This window comes from Tripterygium wilfordii, chromosome 15 (assembly GCF_013401445.1).
Source record: "Tripterygium wilfordii isolate XIE 37 chromosome 15, ASM1340144v1, whole genome shotgun sequence".
Taxonomy (NCBI): Eukaryota; Viridiplantae; Streptophyta; class Magnoliopsida; order Celastrales; family Celastraceae; genus Tripterygium; species Tripterygium wilfordii.
In genome coordinates, this window is record NC_052246.1 from 11,309,634 (window position 1) to 11,329,272 (window position 19,639).

General features: G+C 36.2%; 3 protein-coding genes across 3 annotated transcripts; 2 read left to right on the forward strand and 1 right to left on the reverse strand.

Moving 5' to 3' along the window:
* Positions 1 to 3,668: 3,668 nt before the first annotated feature.
* On the forward strand, positions 3,669 to 5,389 carry LOC119980062 (pectate lyase). Its single transcript, XM_038822718.1, has 4 exons — positions 3,669 to 3,862; positions 3,949 to 4,615; positions 4,728 to 4,970; positions 5,061 to 5,389. The coding sequence occupies exons 1-4, from the start codon at positions 3,669 to 3,671 to the stop codon at positions 5,283 to 5,285; spliced, it is 1,329 nt and encodes a 442-aa protein (XP_038678646.1). The 3' UTR covers positions 5,286 to 5,389.
* Positions 5,390 to 5,894: 505 nt separating this feature from the next.
* Positions 5,895 to 13,910, reverse strand: LOC119980067 (FACT complex subunit SSRP1-like). Its single transcript, XM_038822724.1, has 16 exons — positions 13,758 to 13,910; positions 12,285 to 12,470; positions 11,822 to 11,927; positions 10,839 to 10,975; positions 10,547 to 10,630; positions 10,359 to 10,453; positions 10,102 to 10,210; positions 8,695 to 8,781; positions 8,507 to 8,599; positions 8,089 to 8,286; positions 7,794 to 7,939; positions 7,569 to 7,716; positions 7,092 to 7,190; positions 6,818 to 7,000; positions 6,367 to 6,445; positions 5,895 to 6,232 (listed from the first exon to the last, which is right to left on the reverse strand). The coding sequence occupies exons 1-16, from the start codon at positions 13,809 to 13,811 to the stop codon at positions 6,105 to 6,107; spliced, it is 1,932 nt and encodes a 643-aa protein (XP_038678652.1). The 5' UTR covers positions 13,812 to 13,910; the 3' UTR covers positions 5,895 to 6,104.
* Positions 13,911 to 16,814: 2,904 nt separating this feature from the next.
* Positions 16,815 to 18,658, forward strand: LOC119979892 (AP2-like ethylene-responsive transcription factor At1g16060). The gene is made up of 7 exons (XM_038822513.1): positions 16,815 to 17,029; positions 17,122 to 17,204; positions 17,460 to 17,548; positions 17,632 to 17,705; positions 17,798 to 17,848; positions 17,939 to 18,015; positions 18,087 to 18,658. Exons 1-7 carry the CDS (start codon positions 16,815 to 16,817, stop codon positions 18,656 to 18,658), a joined length of 1,161 nt encoding a protein of 386 aa, XP_038678441.1.
* Positions 18,659 to 19,639: the final 981 nt, after the last annotated feature.

Below are 19,639 nucleotides of genomic sequence, written 5' to 3' on the forward strand. Positions count from 1 at the left end.
GCTTGTGATGTAAATTGGTATTTAGTTATTTTTCCCTTGTTGAGATGGTTAAGTATAGTCAGCCTAATTATCCAGAAAAATCTGCAGTTTCATTTATGAAAGGTTAGGGTATTTTAGTCATCATGTGTAAAAAGTTTTTGATTCTAGGGAAAATTAAATATAAGTCCTTTTATTGGAGAGTTTTGTTACAATAAAAACACTTTTAAAAGTTTTATTCCATAGAGTTCATTTAGTTTGAATTAATATTCTAAAAATGATAAAAAGTTAAATATATGATTTTATTGTCTAAAATACCCTCATCTTCATCCTCAAACATGACACATGCCTCTTGTACATGATTCATCTCTGACCTCCGCAGGAAACTTCGTCTCCGCCCCTCATGGCTTTTTTGAGTGTTCTAAGACATTCTTTTAGTGATTTTTCATTCTGATTTTTGTTGTATTCGAATTAGATTTACTCATACTCACCACAGGACTTGTAGATCTTATTGTTTTCCTTCGATCTGTCATTATATAATTATTTTCAGCAATCTGGTAATTTTCGTAGTTTTTTGGTTTTGATTTGGGATCTGCAGACTGCAGGTGATTTGTTATCTGTTTTGATTAATTTGATATCTATCATAATGTTATTTGTCTTGCTAAATGTTATCTGTCTTGCTAAGAGGTTACCTGTCTTTAATAAAATATTATATGTTTGAAGTTCCGAAACAAATAACATATCAAGACAAATTCAAAACATATATAATACCTACAGATTCAAATCCGATTTCAGAAGAAAAAAAAGAGTTCGAAAAAAGCAATAAAACCTCTAAAGTGATGCGCCTTGATCCATGGAGTTGATTGGGGTTTTTGATAGTCGCCGACGTTGGTCATATTGGCTGATTTTTTTTTCAAACGGTGGCCGTGATTTCACGAAACTTTTTTGGCGACTCAAGTGATAATCGACTGTCGGTGCTAATCGAGCTTTGATCGGACAGTCAACTTCAGATGGTCGGTGTGAAGGAAAAAGAACAGAGAAGAAGAGAGAGAAAATGAGAGGAGGAAGAACCTACGTGCGTGACAATAGTGTTACACTCTCATGGTCATTTTGATAAGTTGCTAAACTTTTTCCTTTTTTCCTAATGTTTTTTTAAGGTTATCCTTACTGTAATATGACTTTTAATTTTTGTCCTTATATATAAAAAGCCCTTGGTTCTATATTCCTTGATTCCTTGAGGCTTGTTACTTGGCAAAATATAACATTTCGTCTCTCAACTACCCCTAGTTTCACTTTCGTCTTTAAACTTTTTTTGCTCTTAACTTCATCCTTCAACTATTGAAAGGTATCTATTTTGTCCTTCAAATGAGAGAGTAGCCGGAAAAATCCAACGTGTCATCTATTTGGCATATCGAAATAATCCTAGTCGGCAAACTTTGACAAACGTGAACAAAATTTTGTCTAAACTATTAATGTTTAGCACTTTTAGTGCTTAAACTATACAACAAAATAGTTTAGGGATTTTATGAGATGACATGTGTAAAATTAAGCCAAGTGGGATGATATGTGTAAAAATTAAGCCAATTGGGATGCCACGTTTGATTTTTCTGATGTCGGAATCATTTGAGAGATGAACAGGGTACTTTTGAATAGTTGAGAGACGATTTTGAGAGCAAAAAATGTTTGAGGACAAAAATGAAATCAAGGGTATAATTGAGGGACCAAAAGTATATTTTTGCCTTTGTTCTTTTGGCCACATTTGCTCTTTAGGCAAAGGAGGCCTATACATATAGACTATTTTTGTCAAGTAGGCTTTAATTTTCCATATGTTGTTTTGACCAAGTAATCCTCCATTGTTATCCAAAGTTAATTCTGTAAATACAAATGATAATTCTATCAAACTTGGTAGTCTTGGCTTATAATTTCTTTCTTTTATATTTTTGCCCTACCTAGTGAGGTTATAGGGAGCAGGAATAAAGTAAGTGAATTGCAAAGGAAGTAATTGAAATACTATTATTCAATGAAGGAAGTACTTTTGCCATATATGGTCTAAAGTATGTGGGGAATCCGACTTTTAAAATGCGAAAATTTGCCCAAAAAAAAAGAGACTTTCTTGAGACATGAAAAATCCTATGCTTCAGGTGGATTCAATGCCAAGAATTTGTGACAGCATCAGAAAACTGCATAAACTCTAAAAGTACAAAAATTTTCAGTATGATTTGTATGTTTAACCCTTTTAACGTCGTTTCGAACGCGGGATTATAATCTCATAAACCAAGTTAAGATCAAAATATGCTACATTTTTAAGCTTGTGTGAGAAAAATACATTCTGAAGCGCACACGGCTTGCTTATGCAGATTTTTTAACTTAAACGATAATTGTCGATTAACTAAGCCAAAAGCCAAAGTCATTAGAGAGTTTAAAAGATGGTGATTCTGCTTAAAGACCATCCAATGTGTAAAGTGAGCTCAGAGAACTTTACTTTATAAGTAGGGAGTTTTCATTTTAATTAGTACTTATTGTTCTGTTCTTGCTGGTGCAACAATGTATACTTACATATGCCACTGTATGTATGTCTCTGTATTTTTGTCCTGTTAATTGAAGGAAAGAATGTCTTTGGCAAGCTAGCTTTAATTTTAGATGGTCAGAAAAGCAACTTACTTTGGAAAACTTTTTTCTTTAACATCAATATTTTGTATATATATAAGAACAAGTATACATATAATAGTGCACTTTCTGTAGGATTATATATACTGATGTAAGAACATGAGTTACCACAAACAACTATACATATATGTGATCGCTTGCCTGTGCTTCAATATTTTGTAGAGATTGTAATGGAGGAGTGATGTCTAGGGATATCAAAATACCCGTACCTGGCGGGTATCCGCATAACCCATCCCTAATCAAACGAGTACGCTCCGTTATTTAACGAGTCGGAAAACAGGTACGAGTATTTTTATATATAGGAAAGAAAACGGGGTGGGGTGGGGTGGGGTAGGGAGACGAGTTTGTCGAAATTCATGCCGCCCCGTACCTGTATATGTTACTACTTATACATCTATATTATTTATAATACTTATAGTTCAGTTTGATATATTACTTTCACTCATATATTCATTTTTACTTTTAATTTTTATATTTACTAGACTTCCAACAATTAAAGTTGACGGACGGATAAAGGGGCAGGTATTCCCCGCACCAAAGAGTGTGGACATGGGGTGAAGATTCAAATACCAACGGGTATTTTAGGCTGCTGTGAAGTGAACAGAAATAGGGTAGAAAACATTCTTAAAACAGAATTCATGTTGGTAACTTCCTGATAGACCATTTATTTGACTCTTTCTTTGCGACCAATTTTGCTGTCATTGTTGGACACAAACTAACAAACCGTTATAAGAGCATGGTAATCCTTTTTCTATGCTAACTAATATTAGTGAAATCTCTAATGGCCTAAGATTATTTAAGCAATCACAGAACCTCTTTTATTCTATTAATGAAAACTAAGGCGTAGCAGGAAATGCGGGTATTTTAGCTACTTAATTACCTTCCTTCCCATCATTCTTTCATCTTTTTATCGGTCTAATCGGGTCTGAACCCATTGCACACAGGGTTCAACCCTATCTAGACCCTTTTCATTACAACCAGCATAAAGAGATTCAACTGCAAATCTTCAGAAAGGGAAGAAAAAAATGGAGTTAGCTAAGCTGATCAGATTGATTTTTTTCTTCTCCTTTGCCACTCTCATTCCAACCCTGTTGGCTGACATCGCTGAGTTCGATGAGGTTTGGAAGGAAAGAGCTGACGAGGCTAAGAAGAACGCGCTCGAGGCCTATCAACCTGACCCGGAATCAGTCACCTTTGACTTCAATTTTGAAGTTAACAAGTGATTTTTCAATCCATTTTTCATGTTTTTTTTTTTCACTCTTACATGTTATATGATATAAAATATACACTTTGTGGTGGTTTTAGGGAAACGGATTCGTTTTCCAACAGTACTACTAGAAGAAACCTTATGCATATAAGGAAATACAAAGGACCATGCAGGGCAACCAATCCAATTGACAGGTGCTGGAGGTGCAAGAAGAAATGGGCGAATAACCGCAAGAGGCTAGCCAAGTGTGTGCTTGGTTTTGGCCGCAAAACCACTGGAGGCTTGCGTGGTAGGTACTATTTAGTAACCGATAGCTCAGACGACGATGTCATGGAACCGAAACCAGGAACTTTACGCCACGCTGTGATCCAGAAGCAGCCATTGTGGATCATATTTGCGCGTAGCATGATCATCAAGTTGTCCAAGGAATTGATCATCACAAGCGATAAGACCATTGATGGTCGTGGAGCTAATGTTCAGATTGCTTATGGGGCTGGTCTTACCATTCAATTTGTCAAGAATGTGATTATTCATAACCTTAAGATACATCATATTGTTCAGAGAGAAGGTGGCATGATTAGGGACTCTGTAGACCATATAGGGCTCCGAACATTCAGCGACGGAGATGGGATTTCGATCTTTGGTTCAAGCAATGTTTGGATTGACCATGTTTCCATGTCAAAATGTCAGGATGGACTCATTGATGCAATCGTCGGATCCACTGCCATCACCATTTCAAACAGCCACTTCACTCATCATAATGATGTAACCAACTCAACCTCGAACACCACATTGATTTGTATATATATATATATATATATATATATATAATCATCATAAACATTATTTCAAATGTAAATGAGGATTTTTTGTGCAGGTTATCTTGTTGGGTGCAAGTGATGCATATGAAGATGATAAAATAATGCAAGTCACAATTGCATTCAACCATTTTGGTCAGGGACTAATACAGAGAATGCCAAGATGTAGATGGGGTTTCTTCCATGTTGTGAACAATGACTACACTCACTGGAGAATGTATGCCATTGGTGGCAGCAAACATCCAACCATTATCAGCCAGGGCAACCGATTCATCGCTCCCGACGAGGCCCACCTCAAAGAGGTAAATTACATTTCCTCTTGAAAGTTACAGATCAAGAGCTATATAAAGATGGACATAAAGGGTAGTTTGATGTATGTGTTTTTTTTGTAGGTGACCCATAGGGACTATGCCCCAGAGTCTGAGTGGAAGCAATGGACATGGAGATCAGAAGGAGATGTATTGATGAATGGAGCCGTGTTTGTTCAATCCGGTGCTCCACTGAAGAAGAAACCATACAGTAGACTGGATATGATCAAAGCAAAGCCTGGAACATTTGTTACAAGGCTCACACGCTTCTCTGGCACACTCAAGTGCAAGGTTGGAAAGAGATGTTAAGCAACTCATTTCTCTTGCACCATTGTTCATGGGAGGGTTTGGGTTGCCTTATACCATTGGTGCCAAATAAAAGAGCAGAGGAGAACAAAGTGTTCATCGAAGGTTTTCTGGGGAGAAATGACATAAATAATTGTATAAGATAAATAAATTGAGGGATTCATTGTTTTTTTTTTAATATTGTTAAAATGTGTAAACATATATGTTGAATATGAAACCTTCATAACTGTAAGTATCGTCAAATAACCTTAATTATAGTGTGAGGAAATAAAAGCTAACACTAATGAAGAAAGATTATACGCCTTGTGTCTTTGAGAAGGGTGAATTTAAGGCACCAGCAACAAGTTAAATGGAAACTGCGAAAATAGTAAGCATTTTCAGGCCTGGGATTTACCTGAATAATTCATAGCCGACTGCCGCGAAAACCAGTCTCTTACTCTTCTTCATCTTCAGCGGCCAAAGGATTAATAGAAGTTGTTTTATATTCGTCTTTCATTTACTTCCTTTACGCCCAGGGCAGCGGGTATATGGGGATTAAGCGAAGGAAGGAATGTCCCATGACTACACTCGGGCATTCACTCGCAGCAGATTGCGACAGAGAGGACATTCATATGGTATGGAGGTAAACTGCATATCCCTAGTGGCAAAAGTAAAAATAGGGAAAACATTCATATGAAGGTAATTTATATCCAACAGAGACGATCCTCGGGAAATCAAATATTACAAACGTAAACCAGCTGCTCTTATTCCACAACCTACGCGCAGCCAAATTCCGCCAAGTCCTAAATTGAGAGTGCTGTGCTTCTCTTATAATCGTTTAGTCTATTCACTGTCAGACTCATTCCCCGAGTCAATGTCCATTGGTTGTGGATTCTTGTAGCCACTGATTTCATCTCTGTATCGTTTTTTATCTACGCGAGCCTTTCCTTCGTAAGGTTCCTTTTCCTCCGCTGAACCATCACAAATGTGCAAGAAATAACAAAACATTATTTGATAACTCTGGAATATATAACCGATAAGATGACAAGTCTTCTACAAGTAAGCTGAAACAAGATGGTACAGAATTCATTCAAAAGGCCCATACCTGACATTCTTTTCCACTTTTCTGCAATTATTTTACTGATATCCGTGAATCCCAGTCCAGGGGTAGTTTTCTTTATATTCTGTTAAGAGCAGAACAAGATTAAAATAATTATTAAAATCCAAAAATAAGCAATTCAGTGGAGACATAGAACGCACGTAACCTACAAACGGATTCAAGAGGAATTCATTAAATTGAAAGAACTTTCCCAAACCTGTGTGGAACTAATAAATTTCTGCAGATACTAACAGACCCATTAATTCCAACCATCTCAACTTGCCAAACTGTAAGGCATATAGCATCACTAAGAAGTGATAGTTGTATAAAAGTTCGGCAAACATCACCAACTTAGCCCACCATTCATTTTGAAAGCTTTAATATTTTCAAATATCGTCTCAAATTCCTCTATAAAAATCAAGCAAAAGTCGAAGAGGAACAAAGGATGAGTACAAACCTCTGTCTCTACCCTTGTAAAGAAATTGTAACTGGACAAAGCCTTTTTAGGTGCATTTTTATCCTTCTTCTTTTTCTGTTTTTTCCTCTTTGAACCATCTTCATCTCCGTCTTTGGACTTCTTCTTTGATGAAGATGCCTTAGATGATGAAGGCTCCCTTTTGGATTCTCTTTTGGCAGGCTTCTGAAATTGGCAGATCATTAGATGCGAAACAAACAGGTAACTCTTAATATTAATATCGCTGTAGACACATTGGCAAATGAAAATGGCTTGCCTCTTTTACAGCAGCACTCTCACTAGCATCAGATTCATCCTCTCCAGAATCATCAGTCGGTGAGCCTTCATCATCCTTTTCAGCAACAAAATCTTCATCCTGCAGATATTATTGTTATTAGATACCAATATGTGCAAACCAAACTAGGCAGTTCCAAAAAGAACTTCAGCAAACAAATTATCCTAAGAGAGGAGGATATTATATCAATGTACCGAATCATCATGCAGACACTGGACAAGCATGCATGACAAGCACACAAAACTAAAAACTAAACAAAAAACCATTTTGTCAGTAAGTTGCTGCTACCAACCAAAACATTGTGCGCACCTTCCAATGCAGATTCTAGGATGCAAATTATTGCAAAAGGTTGCATCCTGGTATATAAATGAAATAAAACCCCACCAAATCAAAGGCCCCACGGAGATGATTTATGGCAAAACCCCCAAAGGACAGTGGTATACTGCTTAAATAGCTCACCTCTTCATCACTTTCGTCTCCACCAGCTTCAATCTTAATACGCTCGAGATGAGGATCAACAGCATCATCATCTTCATTCTGAAGAACAGCAGCCACTCCGTCCGTGATAATCTCACTACCTATTCCCATAATTTTCAAACCCTTTGTGCTGCATGGATAGAGATATGGTTAAACTTTACAAAATTACAGCAGATAAAATACCACCCATGCATTCACTCAACTCACCGGATGAACTCAAATAGATTGTTGTATTCATTCCTTTGGATGTTCCGAAACAGATGATCTTGCTCAGTTTTTAATCTAACGAGAAGATCAAAATAATGCATATTTGAGCCGCCTGCGACGTGTCGCTCAAACTCCACATAATCAATCTAGATGAAAAGGACACGTTGACAAATAAGTAAAATAACTGTGTAACACAACAACAATCAGCCATTTGGAGTACCAAGCCAGATGAACCATATGACTTTTTCTTTTTAACAGCCACCATATGAATATAAAAAGAGTCCAAAATTCATACCTCCTCGTAAAGAATAAGAGTTGGCGGCTTGGGTAAGAAGAAGAAACTTTTCTCAAGTGGATACAGGACACCGTCTTCAGCTTTCAATGATGACTTAACTGCATAACCATCTTGGCAGCTACGAAACTTTCCTGGTTTAGTTACTTTGGCACCAGACAAGCCACGCAGTATCGTGGTGAACACTTCATGAATAAGCCCCTATTCATTCAAAGCAAAATCCATCATAACGGAACATACAAGTTAAATGCACAAACTTAGGAATTTCAGCCAAGAGCACTCCATACTCATGAACTTTCCCACATGACTAAGCAGAATTAGTCTCCGTATGGATGCAAGCAGATAAAAAGATCTTAGCCATATGATGCAAGCAGATGAAAATATCTTAGCCAAGTGTTGCACTGAAGATTGCGTAGTCTACCTTATACGCAGGTTCTAACTTGTCCTTGTACTTGGTACTTAATACATCTTCATTTATCGACAGGGTGCTTTGAACCACTGTGTCTGTTTCAAACTGTTCGAATGTGAAAGCAGATGTTAGGTAGAGAAAAGCTTAACAATGATAAGCCACCAGACTGGGGATGTAGATGGAAGGAAACAAACAAATACCTGCAATACGATGTGTGGATACAAAGTTTGGCCTTTACGGATTGGTGGATCAAGAGTAACAACAACAAAAGTATGTGGCTGATTTGACTGCAAAAAAGAGAATGAGTAACACCTCCAATCAAGAGCACATTATCCATAGAAAAATATGCTATTAAATTTGAAGTAATCAAGAAAAAAAAAAAAACACTGCCTGGAGGAGAATTGTGATAGGTTGACAACCAACAAGAACTTTGTCAAACCTAAGAACGTGAGTCAAAATGAGAAATTTGTAAGGATGTTCTCTGCGTGCAACATGTTGCATAGAAACCCGGGTGCAACGATAAATGATTGAGGACTGGCATGAGTGTACCTCAATAGTGACGCGCTGCATCAGACCTCGAGTGTAGGACGTCCTCCGCAAGTGACGCATTGCAACAGCGCCCGGATGCAATGAGACATACACAAGGGATGAGGCAATATTGGGAATCAACTCAAAACTCGAGATGTGGAGGCAAGTCTTGGAGTCTAAAGAATTTAAATTAAGGACTAAAACAGAATATATGGAATGTAAGTTTAGTAAGAGCAGACAAGGGAATGAACAAACGATTGAATTAGATGAGAGAGAAGTAACAAAAAAAATAAGGTTTTTAAAAATGGGTGAAAGAGACATTAGTGAAGATGTAACTAATAGAATTAAAAATGGGTGAATGAAGTGGAGGAGTGCATCCGGGGTTTTATGGGACAGAGATTTCTTCACAATAGAAGAAAAAATTCGAAAAATTCTGGGGTCGGCTATACAGCCCATGAGGATGTATAGATATGAGTGTTGGGCTATTAAGAAACAACATATACAAAAAATATATGTACCAAAAATGCGAATGTTTCGTTAGATGTATGGTCACACAAGGGAATATAAGATGAGAAATAATAATATTAGATTTAAGGTAGGAGTAGCGCCAATTGAAGATAAGTTCCGAGAAAACCGTTTAAGATGGTATGGGTATATACAACGTAGAGATAGCGGTGCAGCGGTAAAGGAGAATCGAGAAAATTTGTATTGGAGTAAGAAGCAAATAAAAAACCTAAAAGACATAAATTGAAGTAGTAAGAAATTATGAAAGTATTATCCCACATAGAAATGAATGATGGAAACGAATACATAGTGGATTCCCGTTGATTTTCTTGTAAACTCATGTAACCAACCCCAAATTTTTGGGATAAAAGCTCGGGTGATGATGATGATTTAAAAAAAAATACAAGAATGAAAGAACATTTATCAAATCAGCAGGAAAGCATCTATCATTCTATCGCACAACTAGAACACGGTCATCAACACTCCAATTATTATGCGCCCAAATTATAATTTTGAAAGGGACACTCTAATTATAATGAGCCCAAATTATAACTTAAAAAGGGGAAGGGGTAAACCTTTGGAAGCAAAAACAGCCGAACCACACTACTGTACTGAATTTTGAAATCATTTGCCTGCCCTTGGAGACGCAAGAACGAGAGATGAAGTTCAACGGTATACCGACCCCTACATCACACAATAACTTCACAAGTCATGGTAAAGCGTAGGATGAAGCTAAGAAGCTAGCACTTGATATGAATTTGATCAAAGAAAGCAATGAAATGTGTATGTTTCTTGTGCATGCATGCATATGCCAATCTTTCAGAAGTTCTACCTCGGAGTAAGTATTGCAATACCCTCAAATGTTGTTACGGCTTCTTCGCCTCCAGCACCCACATCCGCCATTGACATAATTTTTTCACGGAAGGCCTGATTAAGATTTACTAACAAGACATAAGCAGCCGCTCACTAGTTGTAAACTAACAATTTTTAATCTCAGAAAAAAAACACCACCACACTTACTTGGGCAGGGGGGCGGTTTTCATCACCAACAAACTGAGTGTTGGAATTAGGAATATGAAAACTTACTTCCATCAAAGAATCTTTCTGAGATCATTAAAAAAAAAAAGCACACATCCACAAATCAATAGCTTCATTAATTAAAGAAACTTACAAATGGATGAATTGATAGCAAATTACCACGCATGACAATAATCTTATACAAGTCTACTGCAGTAAGAGGCTTTAAGTGTAGGCCCATATGTACATATAGTGAGTCTGCTTAATGATTGGGAATATAGAATAATAAAAGGACCTCATTAGCTCCTGTTGTATCATCTACATGAAACTCCAAGATGACATCATTTTTCCCCTGAAGTTGTGTTTGCGATACATCAGCCAAAGATACTTCAAATGCTTGCTTCTGACCAACCATAAATGTGAGCATATTTCCTGCAAATAGCAGTAAAGGCTGTCAAGACCACCAAAATGGCAAGTGGCCAATAATGCACATGAAAAAGAAAACTCACACAATAAAAAGAGAAATCATTAGGTATGTGAAAGCGAAATAAAAGCACATTCAAAAAAAATCCAGAAATATTCAATGAACCATGTTAAGATTTACTAACAAGAAACATACATTAACCAAAAAAAAATCTTTGAATGGTTATATGATACATTCCTCTCTTATCGTTTTTGAAAGAGCATATTGTTTTCTAATTGGACTCACAAAATTAGTCAGTCAAAAGTCACTACATATCTACTGAAAACATAATGCATATTTTCATGAAAAATGTTATCAGTAACTCCAAGAAACTGGAAACATCGTAGACCTACAAGTCAGGGAAAAAGAGGTCCAGATTACAATCATTACTATGAGCTGTTGAACACATCAAAGCAGAATAATGTAGTAAAATAAAAGCCCTGCTACTGTTTAACTTCACGAGGCAACAATAACTGCACATTAATAATTGATTATTTTCAATCAGCATTTGGCAAGTCCTTTAGCTTAGGTTCCCAGAGGCCTAACAAAACTAAACATCCATAAGATAATATATTTTTGCACTTTCCATTTAACATAATTCCCCAACCAATGGAGTATGGACCATTGTTTGCCAAGAATGAGCTAACAAGCCAGATCAGAAGCTATATACCACCGAGTAACTTTAGAGAGAGCGTAAGGGAAATCACACCCCCGGACTCATACACTAATCAAGCAATTAAACAAGTATAATATAAGAGAATATAAGGCAAATAAGACAAACAATATTAACTTTAGGACGCGGGAGAATAATTAACCATTTAAATCGACCTCTCCCCAGTTACGGCCACTGACAGAAAGCTGCTTCTCTTCAGGTGTTATTCCACATGTGTTTTGAAAAAAAGTAGTCAAACTGGTTACATCCTGCAAGAAAAGAGGACAAGAAATAAAAATCACTTGCGTACAATTATTATGCAAAGAGAAGCTGACAGTTTCCATGTCATTATTAATCAACTGCAATATACAAGCACCAGAGGTCTGAGAATCAAGAAATGAAAACCACAAGGCAAGCCCCGAAATCATGATAATAGAATCCAGAAATTGGGGACCTGAATCACATTCCATTAGACTGAAATATGTATTAGGTTCGTGTAGCACTGAAACTAGAAATTTTGGACTCAAAATTATTTATAGAAAATAAAAAGAAAGAGAGGCAAAAGTTGTGATAAAAAATTTAAAAAAAATATGGCTGTCTCAGCATGTATATGAGAAAGAGAGAACCTGGTCTCGGAATCCAGTGAACTTGTAGTACAACCCATCTTTGACTCGAATACCAAGTTGACTTGTCCTTGGGACCTTCATCCATGTGACACTCACAATATCATCTTTATCAACATCAACAGCTTTACCACCGCTTTGTTTTTTCCACAAAATCCCACCTGAATATATTTTGAGCTGTCCGGGATTCTGGAATTGGTAATATCAAGAGTGAGTTCTTACAGTTTTGAAATCCTAATTTGATATTTCTATCCAATCTCCAAAAAAGGACAGCTGTAAGACTATCCCAACAGACACCAAGTTCATTGAATCAGGCAACCAGATAAAATAATACAGAGGGGTTACCATAAAAAATACTTCGCATCCATTTTTTAGAAATTTCTCAGGAATAAGGAATCAACGTCGAGAACAAAATCAACGTAGAACAAGTGAAATTTAATAAATTAAAATATCTTTATTCTAAATGAAAGGGGAGAAAGACTTCTATCATATCATTCCAACCCTACCTTGTTATCAGTTAACAAAAAAAAACCAAACCCCGTATTCCAGGAGTCTCACAACCACCAAAGTAGGGTTCAAACTAATTAAATTGCATCAATGTTTACCCACTCTTGCCCTATAATTTTCGAGATTTTAACTAAAAAAAGAAAAAGGAAGGAATCAAGAATGCCAAAGAAAAAGAGCTCAAAAAATCTCAATTTCAATATATTCATCATTGAAAAGTAAGTAAAGTCGATCCATATAATATTAAAATGGTGTAGTTCCACAGTGTGATCATGTACTTCGCCCATATGTTCAATCAAGCCCTCTTACTTCTTTCATATTAAGCCTCCCAACTTAATAGACCAAATTATCTTTTCAATGCAAAAGAGCCCTGATTTGGAGGGAGGATAAGAAGAGTCTTACTGTTCATGAACTGTGACATGCATTAATAAATGACAAGAGACAAAATGTCATAATTTCACTAAACAAAATGTGTCATGGCCATCAAAAGAAACTCTTTTTGGTTGAAAATATGGGATGTAAGGGTTCAATAAATATTAAGGTCAGTTATTTTTATGGAACCTGATGAATCAGGTAACATATTAATTAGAAAAAGAAGGCACTCTTAAAACCACGGTTGTTTAGTTTTCTTTCCCATGTACTCTCTGCACGAAAGCAAGCAAAGCTAAACGAATTCTTCGCCAAAAGATCCAAAAGGTTTTTATCAAGCGATCACCACATTCTCTTGTTATGAACGTTACAGAAGCAAAAGCTTACGGTTTTTGCAATAGACAAAATTCTTTGCCTAACATTTATCAGGAAACAACCCGACCTAAAGCACACAAATTTTCCGAAAACACACGAACATTAGGTTTTGCTTCAAATTGGGGTTTCAGATAGCGAGCATAAGGGAACAAAAACACACAAAATCGAGCCTCTATAACCATTAATCGAAAAAATTGAGAGAGACAGTAGGAGGCAGAAAGAACGTACCGTGCCTCCTCTGCCGCCGAGAGAGATGTTATTGAAGAGGTGACCGTCGGTCATCGCTGCGAAATCGAGAGTAAAGCACTGAGGTGACAAAAGGGAGAAATTCTGAATAGAGCGAGAAGACCCCCCCTATAGCCTATAATGGTTACCCTTTTTCAACCGAATACGTTAAGTTGGGTATTTTATATTGGGGACAATTGGTAATTCCCTCCAAAGTTTTATTGCAATAAATAAAGACACTCTTAAAAAAAAAATTCTATAAAATTTGTAAAATTTAAAACATTATAATTTCATAAAGGGAAGAAAAAAGATTAAAATATATGATTTTATTATCTAAAATATCATCATTTTTATCCTCAAACATAACACACATGCCTCTTACATGTGATTCATGTTTGACCTTCGTCGGAAGCTTTCTCTCCGCCCCACATGACTTATTCGATAATTCTATGACATTTTTTTATGATTTGTCATCCTGATTTTTGTTGTATTCAAACTAGATTTACTCATACTCACCACAAATCTTGTAAATCTCGTTGTTTTCCTTCGATCTGTCATCACATCATTATTTTCGACATTTTCTATGGTGATTTTTCGTGGTTTTTTTGTTCTGATTGGGGATCTACAGATTTCAGGTGATATGTTATCTATTTCGATTAATTTAATATATATCATAATGTTATCTGTCTTGTGAAATATTATCTGTCTTGTTAAAATGTTATTTGTCTTTAATGAAATGTTATCTGCTTCAAGTTTCAAAACAGATATAATATTTGCATATTCAGATTTAACTTCAAAAGAAGAAAAAAAAGGAGTTCGAAAAAGCAATAAAACCTCATAGGTGATGCGCCTTAATCAGTGGAGTTGATTGGGGGTGTTGATGATTGTCGTTGTTGGTCGTATTGGTCGGATCGAGCTCTTTTACAAACGGTGGCCGTGATTTCACGAAATTTTTCAGGCGACTCAAGTGATAAAATTGACTGTCGATGATGACTAGCTTTGATCTGATTGACCTAGAGCTTCATTTCAGTAGTTCATTCGTCAAAAACGATGGTCGGGCGGCCTATTTCCGGTGATTTAGGTTGTCGTTATTGGAATACAACTTTTAATTTTTATCCTTATAAGTAAAAAGTCATTTACATTATGTCACATTATTCAAACTTCTGGGCTGGAGAATCGGATTGTTCATCACATGCACAACAAAGTGGTCAATACGACGATCCAATACATACACAACAAACTAGACCTAATACTAGGGTTATTCTCGTACAAGACACTCATTTGGGGCAATAACACACAAAACCCACACTTGGGCAATGAAAAAGCCAACAAACACACAAAAACCCGCACTTGGACAATGCGGAAGCCAACAAACACTTAAAAGTTCACACTGGGGACAAGGGCCCATATTTTCTCCCTAAATTTCTTGACAAATCATATAAATGTGAGAAGTTGAACTTGAATATCCCAACTGAAAAGAATTATGTGCCATAATAATTCAGCCATCATCTAATAGTTAGGCACATATCGGTATTCACACAATAATATAATTATTACTCTTTTATATTAATCTTTAAAGTGGAAGCATCTACCTAAGCATTTACACAAATGTAGGGCCTATTAACATCCAACACATTAGGGGCAGAATGAGGGTCGTAAATTGAGATCTCAAGCATTTTTCTTTGACTTAATAATAGTATAACATCATGTTAAGATATAAGTTATCGGTTCAAAACGGATAAAAAAATTTATCATAAAATTTTTTGGGGGATATTTATATTTTAAGAGATAAAATAATTATCCTAAAATCTTTCTATTACATTAAGATGGGTTGTATTTCATCAAATTTAACCCTATAAACTCTATTTCTATTCATGTAAACTAATCATTCAACATCTTTAACCTAACCAATATGAAATTTAATCACATGCTTAAATTAAAACATAAACTTGTGAAAGTTATTGCATTGGTATTTCCTTCTTCCAACCATATCATATTTAACCCTTTCTTTACTTTACAGTCGGCCAAACATTTTTTGCATGTGCTTTTAATTATATATTTTTTGCTAAAATATAAAACTACCCCTTTTTTTAACCGACATCATATAAGTTTACCTTTTGAATATCCAATATGGGCCTAACGATATGGTAAACTAAGTCAAAGCCCAGCGCATTGTCACAAGGTTCATAAAAACAAAGCAACAAACATTTAGAATATACAGGTTAATATATATATAAAATATGAATTGATTCTTATAGTAAAGATCGTCACGGAGTCCTTACAGACCATACACTCTAATTCATTTCCTCCCAAAGACTAACTGGAATCTCTTATTAATCCCTCCAAAAACACCAAAACAGCCTCAGCTGACCAGGCGAGGAAATCAAGGCATTATGCAGAAGAATGTGACAACCTGTCCTTGTTGTCTAATTGTTGGATGATCCTCACAAGAAATAAGAATAAAAAAAGAGAAACTTTTGATCATATACGTCTACTGATGCTCAAATATGTAATAATCCAACTTTAGTTGTAATAACTTGCAGTTCAAGATATGTAAATCAATGGATTCATCATTTAAAATGATTACTGATACTGCCAGCGCTATTACGGAATCTGTAATTTGAACTTGTGACGCTTAGATTGCGCTGGAATAAGTTTTTCCAGAAATTCTGTTCTTCCCATCCAATCATCGCTTGCCACGCAATGTCTCTGATGCTTGAAAACAACCGGTTGAACCCTAATGGCAGAACCTGTTTTTTAGCATAACAGGAGGAGACAAGCCAACCAAAACCTAATAAACTATGAGCTTTTGGAAATTTGGGCATAAACATCATATGGCGATCAGATTTTGTCGTTGCATCGCCTCGAATTCATCTACTATTTTGTTGTTGAATTAGGTATAGTTGTAACAGTAAACAGACAGAACAGAATGAGACCAAAATGACTACAGATGTTATATATTCTCAACATTGTTTCCACCTCTCTTCAGCTGTCAATTACCACACAAAGGAACAACACACAAGTAAGGAAAAAAAAGAAGAAGCAAGGCAATAAGAAGAGATGCAGATGATAATTGGGAAGAAAGAAGAAAACCCCGGAAGGCGCAGGACGTGCATGCCAGCAGATGGTGAGTCACAACAATCGCGGTTAGTGAAAAGGCGTCGAAGAGAACCTTCTGTACTCCCGGCCTATGATGATAATCAGAGTCAGCCACAACTTGATCAAGCTACAGCTACAACTGTCAAGAGGAGTTCGAAATACCGGGGCGTTAGCAGGTCTTATTGAGTAACAGCTTTACGAATTTCTTGACTTGGAATTTTCTTCTCATTTTTGTTGAAGTGAATGAACATATAAACATATTTAACAGACATCGATGGACTGGCCGGTTTGAGGCTCACTTGTGGGATAAGCTCTCTTGGAATGTAACACAGAAGAAGAAAGGCAAACAAAGTAAATAAATCTTCCAGTTTTAAATTCTTCACCTCCTCATCTGATAGATTCATTCATTTCCAAACACTAATAAAAGTTTTATGTTCTTGTATTGGACTTGCACTTTGGATTTGATCTTCCCGATCGAACAGTTTATCTTGGTGAGTTCTTTTTTTACTATCAAGCCTAGAATTCTGACTTATTCATATGACTGTTAATTAGTCTAAAATCTTCTTCTTTTTCTGACAATTTTTTTTTTTTTTTGCCATATATCAGGAGCTTATGATGATGAAGAAGCTGCTGCTAGAGCATATGATTTGGCTGCACTCAAGTATTGGGGAACAACAACTTTCAGCAATTTTCCGGTATGGATCGATGAAGTTCATATAAAGATGGATAAATTCTTGTAAGTACTAAGAATCTGAAAATAATGTACTTTTCAATACAGATAACAGATTATGAGAAGGAGATTGAGATTATGCAAACTGTGTCAAAAGAGGAGTACCTTGCCACTTTAAGAAGGTAAAAACTTCACTTATCATCAAGTATAGTTAATCTCAAAACTCTCTATGCCTAGTTTTCCTTACCATAATTGTTTCAATGTTTTTGTAAAGAAAGAGCAGTGGATTTTCAAGAGGAGTATCCAAGTACAGAGGAGTTGCAAGGTAAAGTCTATGTGTGATTACTAATTTCTTATGTGTGATTAGTTTGATGAAAAACAAGCGTTAATAATCGTTCCGCGGTATAATTTGCAGGCACCATCACAATGGAAGATGGGAAGCTAGGATAGGCCGTGTTTTCGGAAACAAATACCTCTATCTTGGAACTTACAGTAAGTTCAATATGAATGCTTAAGATTCTTAAGATTATGGTAGTCTTAACTGTGAAATGATTTCATCTCAGGTACACAAGAAGAGGCTGCACGCGCTTATGACATCGCTGCGATTGAGTACAGAGGGATCAATGCCGTGACTAATTTCGACTTGAGCACTTATATCAGATGGCTAAAACCAGGAGCAGCTGTAAAAATGGCAGCTCAGGACTCACAAACTGTAATGGAGCCTCAAATTGCGCCGTTGACCACAAACTACCTTCAAAGAGAGGAATCCAAGTCCTCTTTCTTCAACACACATCCTTACACTGCAGACTACTTGAACTGCATACAAAATCAAGAAGTTACACAAAGCAAAGCCCCTGCTGTCAACTCTTGCAACAACAAGTCATCATCAACACCCACTGCACTAGGCCTCCTTTTTCGATCTTCGATATTTAGAGAACTCGTCGAGAAGAATTCGAACGTATCAGATGATCATTACTCTGCCGGAGATGACACAAAGGACCATCAACATGTTGGCAGTGATGAAGAGGAGTATGGTAGGATCTTTTATGATGGACTTAACGATATACCGTATGTCTCCGCGACTGACGGAGAGAGTAGAGATTTGCATGAAAGGGAGTTCCAGTTCATTTTCTGATCTAAAAAGTCCAGGAAAACTGATATATATACATGGTTTCTGTAAATTAATTTGCAGACCAAAGTGTATATGTATGTGTGTTTTTGGTAAGCTGGACTTGATTCTGTTTCCTTTTAGTTTTTGGGGCAATGAAAGGTTTCACAATTGTAAAGTAGGGACTTGGCCCCCTCAAAATAATGATCAATGTCCCCTCTTGAAGAACATTATACTCTCTTTTGTTTCTAATCATTTTGAAGTTCCTTCTACGGGGCATATAATTGTGTGAGATGAGCATCAGATGAGGAGGAGATGAATGCAAGGTGAGCGTGAAATGAGTATGGGGTGAGCATGGTCATGTTTGCTAAAATAAAGAGTGAGCATGAGTGTGAAAATATTAATAGTACAATTTTCATATTACCCTCTTTTTTTCTTTTTAGAAAATAAAATAATATTTTATAACAAGTGATCAAAACTCATTCTCCCTCGTGGAGAATGGTCATTCTCACCATTTTGGTGAGCTTGGCTATTCTCTACAAAGGAGAATAGAGGGTGGAATGAGTTTGAGCTTCTGTCCTCCAAAATTCAACTAAATAAGAGAATATACTAATTTCACTCTCGTTCCCCCTTCAAACCCTAACCAAATACCCGTTAGGATTTTGTTTTTGAAGGTCATAGTCTCCTAGAGATCTATCAAAAATATTAATGACACTCATTGTCACAAGGAGCTAGTTCAAATTTCTACTCAAGCAAAATCAATAACTTATTAGGGGGTTTTCAGTGAAACAACTGAAAAATATAGTACTTTGAAATATTTATTGATTTTTCTTCGATGTCTTCTACTACAAACATCAGTTGAAACCAGAGCAGAACAAAACAATGAAAATGATTCTCACCCACCCTCAACTTATTATTAGACCTTACTAATATATGGAAGGGAAAAAAATTATTTTCAGTGCTTATGATTAATGTTTTGAACTAGTTTAACAACCGAACCTGTGATCG